At 46.5% G+C, this 17258-nt stretch overlaps 1 protein-coding gene across 1 annotated transcript in view; it reads right to left on the bottom strand.

The window, feature by feature from the left end:
• The window catches only part of LOC145398741 (ergosterol biosynthetic protein 28 homolog), a 47691-nt gene that overhangs the window by 20886 nt on the left and 9547 nt on the right, over window positions 1–17258 (bottom strand). Inside the window, exon 3 of the mRNA XM_080271538.1 lies at window positions 6443–6575. Within this exon, the coding sequence (XP_080127664.1) occupies window positions 6443–6575 (133 nt within the window). The remainder of the gene's footprint in view (window positions 1–6442; window positions 6576–17258) is intronic.

The raw sequence follows: 17258 nt of genomic DNA, 5'->3' as shown, positions 1-17258 counted from the left end.
CCTCCCTCCTATCTCACCACTTTGTCCTTGGCCTTCCCACATCCTACCCTCTTTTCCTCCTCTCCCTCCCTCCCTCCCTTCTCTCCAACCCCTCCTCTCCCCTCTCCCCTGCTCCCTCCCTCTCTACCCTCACTCTTATCTTCCTCCCTCCACTCCCCTCTCCTTTCTTCTTCCTCCCTTCCTCCCTCCTTCTCTCCCCCCCTCCCTCTCTCTCTCTCTCTCTCCCCCTCTCCCTCTCTTCTTCTTCTTTCAATTCCTCCCTCCTTCCTTCCCTCCCTCCCTCCCTCCCTCCCTCCTTCCTTCCCTCCCTCCCTCCCTCCTTCCTTCCCTCCCTGCCTCCCTCTTTCCTTCCCTCCCTCCCTCCCTCCTTCCTTCCCTCCCTGCCTCCCTCCCTCTTTCTTTCCTTCCTTCCCTCCCTCCTTCTTTTTCTCCTTCCCTCCCTCCTTCCTTCTGTCTTTTCCTCCATCATTCCTCTTTCCCTCCCTGCCTCCCTGCCTCCCTCCCTCCCTGCCTCCCTCCTATCTCACCACTTTGTCCTTGGCCTTCCCACATCCTACCCTCTTTTCCTCCTCTCCCTCCCTCCCTCCCTTCTCTCCAACCCCTCCTCTCCCCTCCTCCCTCCCTCTCTACCCTCACTCTTATCTTCCTCCCTCCACTCCCCTCTCCTTTCTTCTTCCTCCATTCTCATCACTCTTCTCTCTCTCTCTCTCTCTCTCTTCCTTCTTCTTTCAATTCCCCCATCCTTCCCCTCTCTCTCTCTTCTCCACCTAGCCCTTTACTCTCTCTCTCTCTCTCTCTTCCTTCTTCTTTCAATTCCCCCATCCTTCCCCTCTCTCTCTCTTCTCCACCTAGCCCTTTACTCTCTCTCTCTCTCTCTCTCTCTCTCTCAAAACACACCTACCAACCTTTTAAATACAAAATATCAACAATACTTTTATACGCCTGGGCCTTTCCAACCTCTCTCTCTCTCTCTCTCTCTCTCTCTCTCTCTCTCTCTCTCTCCTTTCTTACATTTAGCATTCTTTCTCTTCTTCCCCAAGTTTCTCTCTCCTTCTCTCTCTTTCTTTCTCTCTTTTCCTTCCTTCCCTCGTCTCTCTCTCCTTCTCTCTCTTTCTTTCTCTCTTTTCCTTCCTTCCTCTTCCCTCCTTCCCTCTACACTCTCTCTCCTTCTCTCTCAGATTTTCGTCCTTTTGCAGCTTATTTCACATAGCTCAGTGGCAGAAAAAGACAATACTACGGCTCTCATCTCTCTCTCTCTCTCGTGACTAGCATCTCTCTCTAGTGTCCTAAATCCTTCCTACAACTACCTCTTTCTCCTTCTTTCTCTACCTGTCTCCCTCTTTTCTTTCTCTCCCTATCCCTCCTTCCTTCCTTCATCTCCTTCCTTCCTTTTCTCTCCTTTTGTACGTTATTTATGCAGAGTATGGCGATACTGGAAGGATTTTTGTAACACAGAGGAGGACAGTAAGGTGTAATAAAATAAATCGCTTTGGAAAAGATGTTAGGGAGCTTTATGCAGAGTATGGCGATATTGGAAGGATTAATGTAACACAGAAAAGGGCAGTAAGGTGTAATAAGCAAAATAAATCGCTTAGGAAAAGATGTTAGGGAGCTTCCTTAAGTTACAAGAATACTGACTGAAGCCTCATTAACCTCTTCAGTTCCCTGCTGCCTTTCCACAGCACTTCCTCGTGACTAGCAATTTTAAGCCACGCTAGAGCAAAATGAGTATACCAGCATCCACTTTAAATGTCAGCCCGATTGAGATTTGAACCCTTGATCTGGGGTATACGGACTGCAAGGATGGTACGCAAACCACCTAGCCACCACAGCTCCACTTCCATATGACCATCCTTTAATAATAATAATAATAATAATAATAAAAATAATAATAATAATAATAATAATAATAATAGTAAGAAGATAATGAGCGATTGGTGAAAAAGATAACTAGATCTGATGTGAGAGGTGTAAGGTTGAGAGGAAGACCACGAATAGGATGGATGGACAGTGTGAAGAGAGCGCTGGATGCGAGAGGGATGTCTGTTGAGCAAGGAAGAGTGGCTGTGCGTGACAGAAATAAATGGAGAGAAATTGTGAATGAATAAGTGATGACGCAGCCCTGAGGGGATATTCTCCCGCATTTGGTCTGATCAGCTAGTCAGGTCAGGTGCGGGTAAGGGGATGGATCTGTTATGATGTGGCAGGGGTAAACCAGTTCTGCTGTCGGGCCCTGCTGCGGATGTCACTGATTGCATTGCGCAGTTGACCCTTGTGCGGTGTGATGCGGTGAGGATCTGTCCGTTCTCCCCTTTGGAGCTAAGATGCGAATGAATGTGTTTGAATGGATGAGTAAATGGAGAGTGAGTCGTCCTGTCTCGGCTACCTCCCTTTTCTTGGGGGAAGCAGCCTAGGTATATAGAAATAGAATAGATAGAAGAAGAAGAAGAAGAAAATGATGATGATGATGATGATGATGGAGGAGGAGGAGGAAAATGGCAAAGAAGAAGAAGAAGACAGCTCAATGCTTCACCATTTCTCAAGGCCCTCAGTATTTCTTTTTCTCCTGATGTCACGAAAAAATCACACTACTACCCTCGCAAAATTAGCTTCTCAGAGACTCCCTGTGCTAAACCGACCCCTTGTTGTCTTTACCCCTGTACACTGGCTTCGGACAAGGACTTTATTCAGTACACAGAGCTCTTCTAAACCGGGTGGAGTCAAAGATTTTTTCACCTCATCAGCTCTCCTCCTCATACGGACTCCTCTCTCTCTCTCTCTCTCTCTCTCTCTCTCTCTCTCTCTCTCTCCATCTATCGGCAGGTAAATATCTTAAACATTTTTATTCCTCACGTTTTCTATATATAAAAAATGGACAACAGACAACCTTCAACTCCCGAGACAAATAAACAAACAAAAGCGCAGCGGGTTGCGTCTCCCGGGGTAAAAATATTGGAACCCTTTTGGCGGGAAGCGTGCGGTCGGGGCGGTCACTTTTTCATTTCTAGTTTATTTATTTATCTACCTTTTTATCTACTTCTTTATATTTATTTTTTATTTATTCATTTTATTTATTTACTTATTTTAATTCATTTAGTTTTGTCTTCGGAAATTTTTGGCTTGTTTTCAAATTTCGCGCGCTACTTTTTCTCACTGCCAGTTCGAAGTTTTATATTTTTTCGGTACTATAAAATATTCAGATCTTTTCCGTATTTTAATCTTCATACAACTGCGTACTATAATCCTGTCACCTTAACTTGGCCAAGATTTTCGTCGTTTTGCAGCTTATTTCACGATGCTCATTGGTATAAGACAATGCTACGGCTCTACATTGTTTCCATAGCACTTCTTCGTGACTAGCATGATATTCTAGCGTCAATCTACTGCTATGAACTCCGCATTCAAGATGAGGGATGACAATTATACGTCAAGTTAAAGTGAAAGGGGTATATTTATTTCATACCTGCTCTCTGAACATGACTCTAAGCTCAGAAGATATTATATTAACTGTAGGGTTTAAAAATTGCCTCCAATAACCCCAAAATAAAATAAAAATCACCCCAAAACTGAATAACATCATCCGGAGACCAAGAATGTAAACAAACAAGGCGGCAACGGATTGAAGGGGTTAATCTCCCGCTCAGGATTCAAAAAGTGGCGGTTAATTTTCAGTCGTAAATAAGGAATGAAAATCGCAATGTTCCCAGATACGAATATATTTATGGTCAATCCCCTGTCGTACTTAAGGCCTGTTTTATTCCTAGTAACTAAGACCTATTTTATTCCTAGTAAGACCTGTTTTATTACTAGTAAGGCCTGTTTTATTCCTAGTAAGACCTGTTTTATTACTAGTAAGACCTGTTTTATTACTAGTAAGACCTGTTTTATTCCTAGTAAGGCCTGTTTTATTCCTAGTAAGACCTGTTTTATTCCTAGTAAGACCTATTTTATTTCTAGTAACTAAGACCTGTTTTATTCCTAGTAAGACCTGTTTTATTCCTAGTAAGGCCTGTTTTATTCCTAGTAAGACCTGTTTTATTCCTAGTAAGACCCGTTTTATTAGGTTTTATTCCTAGTAAGACCTGTTTTATTCCTAGTAACTAAGACCTAAGATACTTTTCCTCTCGCGCTACTTCCACGGTCACAGCTACGCCCACATCAGCAGACTGAGCCGTATATTTCAGTGGTAGATGGAGACACGGGGGAAACAAACTATACTCGACAGTCCGACCGGTCCAAGAATCGAACTCCGGACCTTCCACCTCCACCGTCCATGTGCTAACCAATACAGAAGGGACTCCCACGTTATGTGAGCCTTCGTAGCGCTTTTTCCTTAGCAATTTATTCTGCATATCACACCTTGACATTCTCTTTTATGGTATTACTATTCAATAAGAGGACACTGAAGATAAAGGGCAGGATAATTCGCTACGGAAGAGGTGTTGAGACTGACTAGCAGAGTGTATGTGAGTGAGGTGGAGGGGGAGAGGGGGAGGAAGAGGTTATTAGGAGGGATGAGGTGAGACTAACTAGGAGAGGAGACAATAATATCCCCCAAAGATCGGGAATATTAATACGGTAAGTTCTATAGCCAAAGACATTAATCCCGTAATGGGCGGCCACAAACAAATCGCCTCCATGTGGCCCTCTTCTCTGCTATTTCGCTGCCCTCCCTTCAACTCACACACCTCTCACTTATTACATCTCCCCACTCCATCCCTCCATCTCATCCTCAGTCTCCCCCTCCCCCTTCACCTCACTCACATGCTCTCCTAGTCAGTTTCTCATTCTCCATCCCCTACACACGGCCAAAGCATCTCAAAAACTGCCATGGATTTGCATACATAATTCTCTCTCTCTCTCTTTCTCTCTCTCACCAGGATATAAACGGTAATTGGTGACCTAATATGACCTAAAATTAGTTATCCAAGGTCATTAACGGGAGAGACGGGGTTAAATGATGCCGTAATGAGGTCATGGAGAGCAAAGAGTAGATATGAGTCTCCTTGGTTACTAGTCAAATTAACCCGCCAATCTGACACTTCAATAAACTGAGGTAAAATGAATGGGTTAGGGATCTGTCACACCCCCTACCCCTGCCACACCCACACCACACCCCCTACCCCTGCCACACCCACACCACACCCCCTACCCCTGCCACATCCACACCTCACCCCCTACCCCTGCCACACCCACACCACACCCCTACCCCTGCCACACCCACACCACACCCCCTACCCCTGCCACACCTACCCCTCACCCCCTACCCCTGCCACACCTACACCACACCCCCTACCCGTGCCACACCCACACCTCACCCCCTACCCCTGCCACACCCACACCCACACCCCCTACCCCTGCCACACCCACACCTCACCCCCTACCCTTGCCACACTCATACCTCACCCCCTACCCCTGCCACACCCACACCCACACCCCCTACCCCTGCCACACCCACACCACACCCCCTACCCCTGCCACACCCACACCTCACCCCCTACCCCTGCCACACCCACACCTCACCCCCTACCCCTGCCACACCCACACCTCACCCCCTACCCCTGCCACACCCACACCTCACCCGCTACCCCTGCCACACCCACACCCACACCTCACCCCCTACCCCTGCCACACCCACACCTCACCCCCTACCCCTGCCACACCCACACCCACACCCCCTACCCCTGCCACACCCACACCACACCCCCCACCCCACCCACACCCACACCCCCTTCCCCTGCCATACCCACACCCCCTACCCCTGCCACACCCACACCCACACCCCCTACCCTTGCCACACCCACACCTCACTCCCTACCCCTGCCACACCCACACCTACACCCCCTACCCCTACCACACCCACACCTCACCCCCTACCCCTGCCACACCCACACCCCACCCCCTACCCCTGCCACACCCACACCTCACCCCCTACCCCTGCCACACCCACACCTCACAACTACCCACCCCTGCCACACCTCCTACCCCCCTACCACCCCTGCATATAAACCGACTGCAGCTCTTGTTCTAAGGAAAGATTTGGACTTAGAAAAATTGCCTAAATCACCATCGAGCAGTCATTAGGTAAATATTTAAGTATCCTGCCTTCCCACGCTTCCTTTTCCCCTACTTCTCTGCCTTTTCCTCCTGCTTCCCCCCTTCCCTCTCTCCTCTCTCTCCTCCCCTCCCTCTCCCTTCCCCTCATTATCTTTCTCCCTCTCCCTCCCCCTACCCTCTTCCTCTCTCGTCTGTTCTCTTCCCTCCTTACTCTTCCCCTCCCTCCCCCTCCTCCTTTCCTTCTTTCTTCCCTTTCACCTCCCCTCTCTCTCTCTCTGACACTCATCCATCCCCCTCTCATACCCCAAACCACTTCTCTTACTTCCACCTCTCTCTTCCTCCATCCATCTATCCATCCATCTATCTCTCTCTCTCTCTCCCTCACCGTGCTCAGCGATGTCCCCGGCGGTGTACAGCTGCGTGCCAAGGAAGGAGTCAGCGTCCAGGAAACACTGGATGGCCATCCCTAGGTCGATGAAGGCCACGAAGGCGATCCAGCCCCGCAACGCGTAGATGACCTGGCGGAGAGACGGGTGAGAGAGAGAGAGAGAGAGAGAGAGAGAGAGAGAGGGACGTCTCGGAAGGAACACAAGATCCGAGGTTCAAAGAAACGGTGTCTTAGGAGCCTAATCACTCTTAATAATAATAATAATAATAATAATAATAATAATAATTAGTAATAATAATAATAATAATAATAATAATAACAGCAATATTAATAGTAATGCTAATAACAATAACAACAACAACAATAATAATATAATAATAATTATAATAATAATAATAATAATAATATTATTATTATTATTATTATTATTATTATTATTATTATTATAATCGATCCATTCATGCATCATTCAATCCTACATTGTCCCACGAGGAGCTTAGGAGCCCGGGGCTAGGCGGTTGGTCTCGACATTTAAGATGAGAGTGACCAGCCTCACTCATCCCTGAGTGGCATTACGTGAGCAATCAACTCCAACCATCCCTTGGATATAAACCTACACAGGCTCAATCTGACTGGAGCGCCGTAATTACTCACCAAACCACCAGGCGCCAAAATTTGATTATATGGTTACCACCCAGCGTAGTAAATGGTTTCCTGGTGTACAGGAAACCATTTGGCTTGTCACTCAGTGTAGAGTCACCCACAGGCAGAAGGAAGAGGAAAGAATGAAGGAAAGAAAGACAGAAGAGGGAGTGTAAAGTCACCCGTAGGCAGAAGGACAAGGAAAGAATGAAGGAAAGAAAGACAGAAGAGGAAGGATGGAAAGGAGGGAGGAGAGGAAAGGGCAGACACTCGAGAGCAGCACTACATCGAGTGAGTGGATGGTGAGCGCCCTCACCTACCACAAAAATAATAATAATAATAATAATAATAATAATAATAATAATAATAAACATAACTCTTTCCATAGTGCACATATTCTAACCTACAGTAAAGGAGTGAGAGAAGGGTGAGTGGGAAGAGTGAGAGGGGTGAGTGAGTGAGAGGGGTGAGTGAGTGAGAGGGGTGAGTGAGTGAGAGGGGTGAGTGAGTGAGAGGGGTGAGTGGGAAGAGTGAGAGGGGTGAGTGAGTGAGAGGGGTGAGTGGGAAGAGTGAGAGGGGTGAGTGAGTGAGAGGGGTGAGTGAGTGAGAGGGGTGAGTGAGTGAGAGGGGTGAGTGGGTAGAGTGAGAGGGGTGAGTGAGTGAGAGGGGTGAGTGAGTGAGAGGGGTGAGTGGTATTTGTGAGTGTGGTGAGTGAGTGAGAGGGGTGAGTGAGTGAGAGGGGTGAGTGAGTGAGAGGGGTGAGTGGGTAGAGTGAGAGGGGTGAGTGGGTAGAGTGAGAGGGGTGAGTGAGTGAGAGGGGTGAGTGGGTAGAGTGAGAGGGGTGAGTGAGTGAGAGGGGTGAGTGGGAAGAGTGAGAGGGGTGAGTGGGAAGAGTGAGAGGGGTGAGTGGGAAGAGTGAGAGGGGTGAGTGGTAAGAGTGAGAGGGGTGAGTGGTAAGAGTGAGAGGGGTGAGTGGTAAGAGTGAGAGAGGTGAGTGGGTAGAGTGAGAGGGGTGAGTGGTAAGAGTGAGAGGGGTGAGAGGGTAGAGTGAGAGGGGTGAGTGGTAAGAGTGAGAGGGGTGAGTGGTAAGAGTGAGAGGGGTGAGTGGTAAGAGTGAGAGGGGTGAGTGGGAAGAGTGAGAGGGTGAATGAGAGTGAGAGGGGTGGGTGAGTGAGAGGGGTGAGTGGTAAGAGTGAGAGGGGTGAGTGGGTAGAGTGAGAGGGGTGAGTGGTAAGAGTGAGAGGGGTGAGTGGTAAGAGTGAGAGGGGTGAGTGGTAAGAGTGAGAGGGGTGAGTGGGAAGAGTGAGAGGGGTGAGTGGTAAGAGTGAGAGGGGTGAGTGAGTGAGAGGGGTGAGTGGTAAGAGTGAGAGGGGTGAGTGGTAAGAGTGAGAGGGGTGAGTGAGTGAGAGGGGTGAGTGGTAAGAGTGAGAGGGGTGAGTGAGTGAGAGGGGTGAGTGGTAAGAGTGAGAGGGGTGAGTGAGTGAGAGGGGTGAGTGGTAAGAGTGAGAGGGGTGAGTGAGTGAGAGGGGTGAGTGGGAAGAGTGAGAGGGGTGAGTGGGAAGAGTGAGAGGGGTGAGTGGGAAGAGTGAGAGGGGTGAGTGGGAAGAGTGAGAGGGGTGAGTGGTAAGAGTGAGAGGGGTGAGTGGGAAGAGTGAGAGGGGTGAGTGGGAAGAGTGAGAGGGGTGAGTGGGAAGAGTGAGAGGGGTGAGTGGTAAGAGTGAGAGGGGTGAGTGGGAAGAGTGAGAGGGGTGAGTGGGAAGAGTGAGAGGGGTGAGTGGGAAGAGTGAGAGGGGTGAGTGGGTAGAGTGAGAGGGGTGAGTGGTAAGAGTGAGAGGGGTGAGTGGGTAGAGTGAGAGGGGTGAGTGGTAAGAGTGAGAGGGGTGAGTGGGTAGAGTGAGAGGGGTGAGTGGGAAGAGTGAGAGGGGTGAGTGGGTAGAGTGAGAGGGGTGAGTGGTAAGAGTGAGAGGGGTGAGTGGGAAGAGTGAGAGGGGTGAGTGGGAAGAGTGAGAGGGGTGAGTGGTAAGAGTGAGAGGGGTGAGTGGTAAGAGTGAGAGGGGTGAGTGGGAAGAGTGAGAGGAGTGAGTAGGAAGAGTGAGAGGGGTGAGTGGGTAGAGTGAGAGGGGTGAGTGGTAAGAGTGAGAGGGGTGAGTGGGTAGAGTGAGAGGGGTGAGTGGTAAGAGTGAGAGGGGTGAGTGGTAAGAGTGAGAGGGGTGAGTGGTAAGAGTGAGAGGGGTGAGTGGGAAGAGTGAGAGGGGTGAGTGGGTAGAGTGAGAGGGGTGAGTGAGAGGGAGAGAGAGGGGAGTGAGTGAGTGGGGAGAGAGGGGTGTGAGAGAGTTAAAGGAGAGAGTGAGGAGTGGAGAGGGGATAGAGAGAGGGGGGGGACAATTGATCTAACTCTATAGGGCATATGAATTAGAAAGAGAGAGAGAGAGAGAGAGAGAGAGAGAGAGAGTACATTACCTGAGGCGTCTGTAAAAATACATTTAAGTAAAACACACACACATGCATAATACATACACAACATACATACACACATATACCTACACACATACACAAAAATACCCACATATAAACACACATACGGAACACACACAAATACACACACGTACACACATACATAAACACATGTATACTGTATATACCCATATACACAAACCCATACACACGTACACACCACACACACACACACACACACACACACACACACACACACACACACACGTACAAACAGACGCACACAATAATGATATATAAACACAAACATCACACATAAAGGCGCACACAAGAAAGATACACACACACACTCACACACACACACACGTACACACACAGAATGGTATATATACATGCACAACACACACATAGAGGACGCACACAAGAAACACACACACACACACACACACACACACACACACACACACACACACACACACACACACACACACACACACAAGTACACAAAGACGCACACAAGAAGGGTCTACATACACATACGTACACAGACGCACACAAGAGTATCAGGTCATGTCACCCTGAGAGCTTACAAGAGGCGCCTTCTCTCTCTCTCTCTCTCTCTCTCTCTCTCTCTCTCTCCCTACCCACCTACCTACCTCTCTACCAACCAACCAACATATCTACCCACCTACCTACCAAACCTACCAACCAACCTACCCACCACCTACCTACCTACCTCCCTACCAACCAACCAACCACCTATACCTACCTACCTCCCTACCAACCAACCAACCACCTACCTACCTACCTACCTCCCTACCAACCAACCTACCACCTATACCTACCTACCTCCCTACCAACCAACCAACCACCTATACCTACCTACCTCCCTACCAACCAACCAACCACCTACCTACCTACCTACCTACCAACCAACCAACCTCCCTACCTACCATCCGACCAACCGACCAACAAACCAACCTACCTATCTACCTACCTACCAACCAACCAACCAACCTACCTACCTACCTACCTACCTTCACTCCTTCGCTATAACAGTCTCACTCCAGGCGGGGGGGGGGGGGGAGTTAGGACATGTCGATGGGAATAGTAAAATCTCACCAAAGTCTATCTATCTATCTATCTATCTAAAGCCCGACGCCCTAATCCCGCAAAAGGGTAGCCGCAGACAAAACGCCTCCGAGTCGCTCCGCTCTAACGAAATTCAAAATCATCACACCCTTCCCTGCCTTAAGGAATCGAACTAGCGTGCTTCCAGATAGCAGAGGATTTAGAACAGGGAAGAAAGAGGCTGTATCCGTCCTCTATCTCTCTCTTTCTCTCCCTCTCTCTTTCTCTCTGTTGGAGGGTGATTTTGTGTGGTGTGGAAGGGTGATTTTATGTGGTGTGGTGTGGGAGGGTGATTTGGTGTGGTGTGGGAGGGTGATTTTGTGTGGTGTGGTGTGGGAGGGTGATTTTGTGTGGTGTGGTGTGGGAGGGTGATTTTGTGTGGTGTGGTGTGGGAAGGTGATTTTGTGTGGTGTGGGTGTGGGAAGGTGATTTTGTGTGGTGTGGGTGTGGGAAGGTGATTTTGTGTGGTGTGGGTGTGGGAAGGTGATTTTGTGTGGTGTGGGAGGGTGATTCTCTGTGGTGTGGTGTAGTGTGGGAGGGTGGTTTTGTGTGGTGTGGTGTGGTATGCTGTGGCGTGGGAGGGTGCTTTTGTGTGGAGTGGTGTGTGGTGTGGAGTGGTGGTGGGAGGGTGGTATGGGGTATTATGTGGTGCGTAGAATAATGACCAGTTACGAATCCCTGACTGGCATTGTGAGAAATAATCCCAAATCACCCCCGGATGCAGTCTCCTAAATATTATATCCAGTTGGCTCGTCTTAATTCACTAGACCACCAGGCATACATTTGGTTATATGGTTACCACCCAACGTAGCTAACTATCTGAGGGATACAAGAATGCATATGCTTTGTCATTCAGTATTAGTCTTTATTATTACTATTACTACTACTACTACTGCTGCTGTTACTGTCACAAGGGTATGGGAAGTAAGGAAATTCCACTTTGTGCAGTGTTTGTGATAAGTGGGTGCATAAGAGATGTAGTGGTATTAGAGGTAGACTGCAAGATAATGCTGATTTCATGTTTGCGTTGTGTCGGGGAGAGCAGGTGGAGATTGTCAGGCGTGAAAGGATTGAACTTGTTAGTGAGTCTCTTGAGTGTATGTAAGAGTTTTATTATATGGGAGACATGTTATGTGCTGGGGGTGAGGTTGGAGTTAGCTCTGTGGCTAGAGTGAGGAGTGGTTGGAAGTTCAAGGAGCTCGTGCCTTTCCTGACATTGAGAGGACTCTCCCTCCGTGCTAAGAGATCTGTGTATGCGGCATGTGTTATAAGTGTAATATTGTATGACAGTGAAACCTGGTCAGTAAAGGAAGAGGATATTCATGGGCTCAAACGTACGGAAATGACAATGATTAGATGGACGTCTTGTGCATCCCTAAGTGTTAGGCCTGGGTGGACTATGTCTACGACTGAAGAGGTGAGAGGTAGAATGGGACTGGAGTGTATTGGTGGTGTGATGAGGAGAGGTAGATTGAGATGGTCTGGGCATGTGGAGAGGATGGGGGATGACAAGTGGGGCCAGAAGGTCAGATGTGTTAATGTCGGGGATATATATATATATATATATATATATATATATATATATATATATATATATATATATATATATATATATATATATATATATATATATATATATATACGAGAAAGTGAGATGGGGGGGTAATGGCCTAAGAAAAATGAATGCCAAGTATCCTAATAACAAGAAAGGATTGAGGAGAGAGGTGAGCAAACTTTAAAATGTGAGTGGTACCCTAAAAAGTGTGCAAGTGTGAGGGATGAAAGTGGGAGAATACACATTAATAAGAGTAACGTAAGGAGCATGTGGAAATAATGCAGTGAAAGTCTGATGAATAGGGATGGTGAGAGGAGAGCAGCAGTAAGCAGGATTGGCTTTGGGGGTGTGCAGAGATGGAATGCGGTGCCAGGGAATGTGACAACTGCTGAAGTGGAGAGAGCTGTGACGTGAATGAAGACTGGCAAGAGATCAGGTGTTTATGAGATGCATGCAAAGATGATCAGGAGTAGTGGAGAGGCTGGCAAAAGGTGTTTGTTGGAAGTAAAGCTTGGATGGGTGTACGTATACCAGCTGAGTGAAAGACAGACTGTGCTCTTGTACAAAAATAAATACATAAATAAATAAAGATAATCGAAGGAATGCATAATATGATCGTTGTATGTCTGTTGAGTAAAGCAGGAAAGGAATATGGAAGAATTATCACGGAGAATGTAAGGAACATATCAGGATGCCTAGTGAGTGATGAACAGGGTGGGTTTGGGAGTGGTGGGGGACGCGTGTATCAAATCTTCGCTAAGAGACAGGCAGTGACGGTTTGTGAAAAAGACTGTAAGGTACCTATGGCATCTATGGATCTGGAAAAAGCATATGACAAGGTAAATCTGGAGGGTTTGTGGAGAGTTTTGTGTATGTGGAAAGTTGGGGAATTGCTGTTATGAGTTTTTGGGATGGTAGTGAAGCTTGTAGGGGAGATGGTTATCTATGGAGTGGTTTAACATCAGTGCTGGAGTATGATTAGAATGTGTGGTGCCCCCATGGCTGTTCAGTACTGATATGGATGGGGTTATGAGAGGTAAAAACTGTAGTGATGACGAGAGGAATGAGAGTAGAAATGAATGGTGATGGATGGATTATTTCAAGTGTGATGTATGTAAATGATGTGCTACTGGATGATAGTGCACAATATTGCAGATTGGTGTGTACCTTTGCTGACGTCTGTGAGTGCCGTGTCTTGAAAGTAAATAAATATACGACCAAAGTGATGTTCAGTGAGGAAGAAGGTGACTCCCAGCGTGATGTTCGGGTAAGTGGGGAGACAGGCTTGAACTGGTGAGAGTACCTGGGTAAAGTGATGGAAAAGAGAGGGAAATGCGCAGAAGGAGGTAGAAAGGAAAGTGGCTGGTGCTATGAAGGCCTTGACAGGAAACAGGTCTGAGTGTTGCAGCTGCGAGAGGACTGCATGACGTATCAGTACCACGCCAATGTAAGGGTGTGAGACTCTGGTGTGGCATGAAAACGAAGTCAAGATTGTCAGCAGTGGAGGTGGGATTCTTGATAAATGTATGTGGAGTGCGAAGAGTGGATAGGATAAAAGAATATAATGTGATTCGTGAAAAATGTGGAGTAGGGGAGTACGTGGACAACAGAGTCGCGGAGAGTGTGCTTGGGTGGCGTGGTCATGTGGAGAGAATGAATATACGAAGGGAGGTGGAAAGGTTATGTGTGGGTCAGTCTGAAGGTGGGAAGAGGCGCGGTAGTCCCAGCAGAAGGTGGATAGATATAGTAAATGTGTGTGTGTGTGTGTGTGTGTGTGTGTGTGTGTGTGTGTGTGTGTGTGTGTGCTTTAATTCCTATGTCATGGATCTGAATGAAACTTTCCAGGTGAGTTCGTCTAGTTACTCAGAGGGTCATCCACTATATTATACAGTTTTCCAACCATGATTTTTAGGGGGGTCAGCCCCCTCAGTAAATTCAAATTTCTCAAAAATAGGGAAAGAAGGGCAGATATGGCTCTGATACAGCACATGCCGTACAATGTACTCTCATCCATAATGCAATGTTTGGGGAGCGTGACCCTCCCAGTTATTCTTAGGTGGGGGTCAGCCCCCTTCCCAAGAACAGAAACGACCAGAAAAAGAGGAAATTGAGCAGGTGGATTTCAAAGAAACTTCTCAGGTCAGCTGGTGTGGTTCCTTACTAATGTCTTCCACTATACACGCGTTATCATCAGTATTTTCATGCAGGTCAACCCTCACCAAAACTTACATAGGGTACAAAATAGGGAAAGGAGGCCAGATACCACTTTGATATCTTAGTACATGTTGTGGAATGCGCTACCATCCGCTGACTACAACTACTACCACTACTACTACTACTACCACTACCATTATTACTACTACTACTACTTCTACTACTACGATTCAGTGAGTGTATTCTGGGATATCACTCCATCACACATGCCACCACTGCGATCATAGTCTTTTACATGGGGATACTGGCTTCTGTTACGCCGTTGTGATACAAGTCTGTACTCCTTTCAAATCACACATCACAGGACTGGGTATGCGGTGTCCATGCTGCCTCTACATGCACAGAAGAAACTGCACATTCTGCTTAATTATACATCTTTCAGGTCTAAGGTTTCCCCTAAAAGACACGTCAAATAAGATCGTGTAGCAATGGCCAGAATGAAACAGGTAAGGCGGGACTTTACATGTTCCTGCACAGACATCTTGATGGGACCCTTGCATTCTGATCTACCGGTGCTGTTATTTAGCCTGCTTGTAATTCTCTCTCTCTCTCTCTCTCTCTCTCTCTCTCTCTCTCTCTCTCTCTCTCTCTCTCTCTCTCTCTCTCTCAGGATGTGCTGCTAAGAGAAAGGTAGACTTTACACCTTGCTTGGACAATTTCTTTTTCATCTACCGGTGCTCTGTATAACTTAGGCTGCTTGCGATTCTCTCTCTCTCTCTCTCTCTCTCTCTCTCTCTCTCTCTCTCTCTCGTATCATTTAGTTTAATCTTGTTACCCACACACTTTCCTTCAGCTTTAGGGACACTTTCCGATCTGTAAGTGGTAAATATTTCCATCTTTAACCTCTACATTACTACTAATCCGTCCTAACCTAAATGATCTCATGGTAGTGGCGAATAATAATAATAATAATAATAATGAAAATAAGCTATTGGACTGAAGATAGTAGGCTGATTCTTACTTTCTTCTCATCTTCCTCTTTCATCCCTCCTCCCTTTTCCTTCCTCCCTCTTCTCCTTCCTCACCCTTCTTCCTTCCCACTATTCTAAATTCACTAATAAAAAAGATATCTTAGCGAGTATTTCAACAGCTAACTTTAAATATATGCACTGTGTATTATTACCACCGATGTCACGAAGGAAAACGCCTATTGATGGCAAACTACTGAATATTTGCACCGTAATCCCAAAATTCCGTTACTAACGCTTGGAAATTAACACAGTAGCTCCCATGAACCCAAAGTTACACGGTATATGCTCCTATACTTTAAAAGGAAAAAAACAGTAGTGGCTAGAAGTTCAAAAATAAAATCTAATAAGTTCTACTATATTTACCTGGCTCCCTCGAGGATGGCAACACAACCACACCCACTAGTAACCCAGACACACGTCAAATGGCAGCCAATACAGGATCTAATATACGATAATGAACTACAATAGGTAAAAATAGTGAAAATGTTACCTGGTGAGTGGCTAGATATTACGAAAAAATCAATTCTAATAAATTTAATGGTGTGTACGTTGCTCCCATGGGTATGACAACACTACCACACACAGGAACAACCACAACACCACTCAAACGGCGAACAGAAGAGGTTATAACAGATGATAAATAACCGCAACGGGTAAACACAGTGAAATTTGTTACCTGGTGAACCATGTTTGGGTGAGAGAGAGCGCGTCGTCTGCTGCTGCCACAACAACTGAGTGACAGGCGAGGCGAGGCAAGCGTGTGGGGAAGGTCGGAATGCCACACACCGCCACAAAGAATTCAAGAATGTACTCACGGGTTTAGTCTACCCATCGATCCCATATTATTGTGATGTTGAATGCTAGAGGTCTTTGGCCCGTATTCTTTGGAGATATCGTAACAAGCCTTCCTAAGCGATTTATTCTGCATATTAGGCTACACATCAATATACCCAACTTGTATGTTATTGATGCGAACTATCGGTATCACAACGTAAGAGTATTAACATACAGTAGGCAAAATAAATCGGTAAAGAAGAGATGTTACGAAGTCTCTCATTCCATTTAAATACGGTCCTTTAACCACGCCCAGACTTTGTTCCATTTGTAGATTAGTTCACGTAGCTCACTGAAGGAGATACTGCTGTGGCCCTACATCCTTTCCATACCACATCCTCGTGACTATAAAAAAATCATATTTTAGTGTCGATCTAGCGTTACTACTCGGCAATTAGTACTGAGAGATGCCAATTTAAGGCCAAATTAAGGGAAAGTGTGTGTGTGTGTGTATGTGTGTGTGTGTGTGTGTGTGTAATATGTCAAAAATACATTGCAGGCTATTTTATTAAAGCTTGCATATCTCGAATGGAGTTAATAGGGATTCACATCAATAAATATTTCAGTTCAATTCTTTGAAATATCTCAGGAGTCTTTATGCATTCAAACTGGGTGAGCGAATGTGCAAACAAATCCTTAAATTTAGATGTCAGTTATGCAAGGTGTTTTTAGGTCGACTTCTTTTCCTAAGAACGCTACCTACTGAGCAGGGTCCTCTTTCAAAACCGGAACTAGACCAGTGACCACACAACAAGAGGAACAGGGCATAAAAACTCGGCAGACCAACCTTACACATATATTGCCTTAATTGGATTCCCTTACAATATACAGTAGATATATACATGTAGGCTATATGGACAATGTCAGGCTTTGGTACACAATAATTACTGCACACAATACATACAAGTGTAATCACCATCGGTCAACAATATTCACAAATAGTACACAGGAGTTATAGGCACAGTCTATACAGTCCTTCCCATACAGTCCTGGTGTACCATTCGTTAGTTTC

This window comes from Coenobita brevimanus, chromosome 46, assembly GCF_032717465.1.
Source record: "Coenobita brevimanus isolate Jiangsu-jjx chromosome 46, ASM3271746v2, whole genome shotgun sequence".
Classification (NCBI taxonomy): Eukaryota; Metazoa; Arthropoda; class Malacostraca; order Decapoda; family Coenobitidae; genus Coenobita; species Coenobita brevimanus.
The sequence above is the reverse complement of the archived record's forward strand: the minus strand, read 5'-3'. Positions and strand labels throughout refer to the sequence as shown.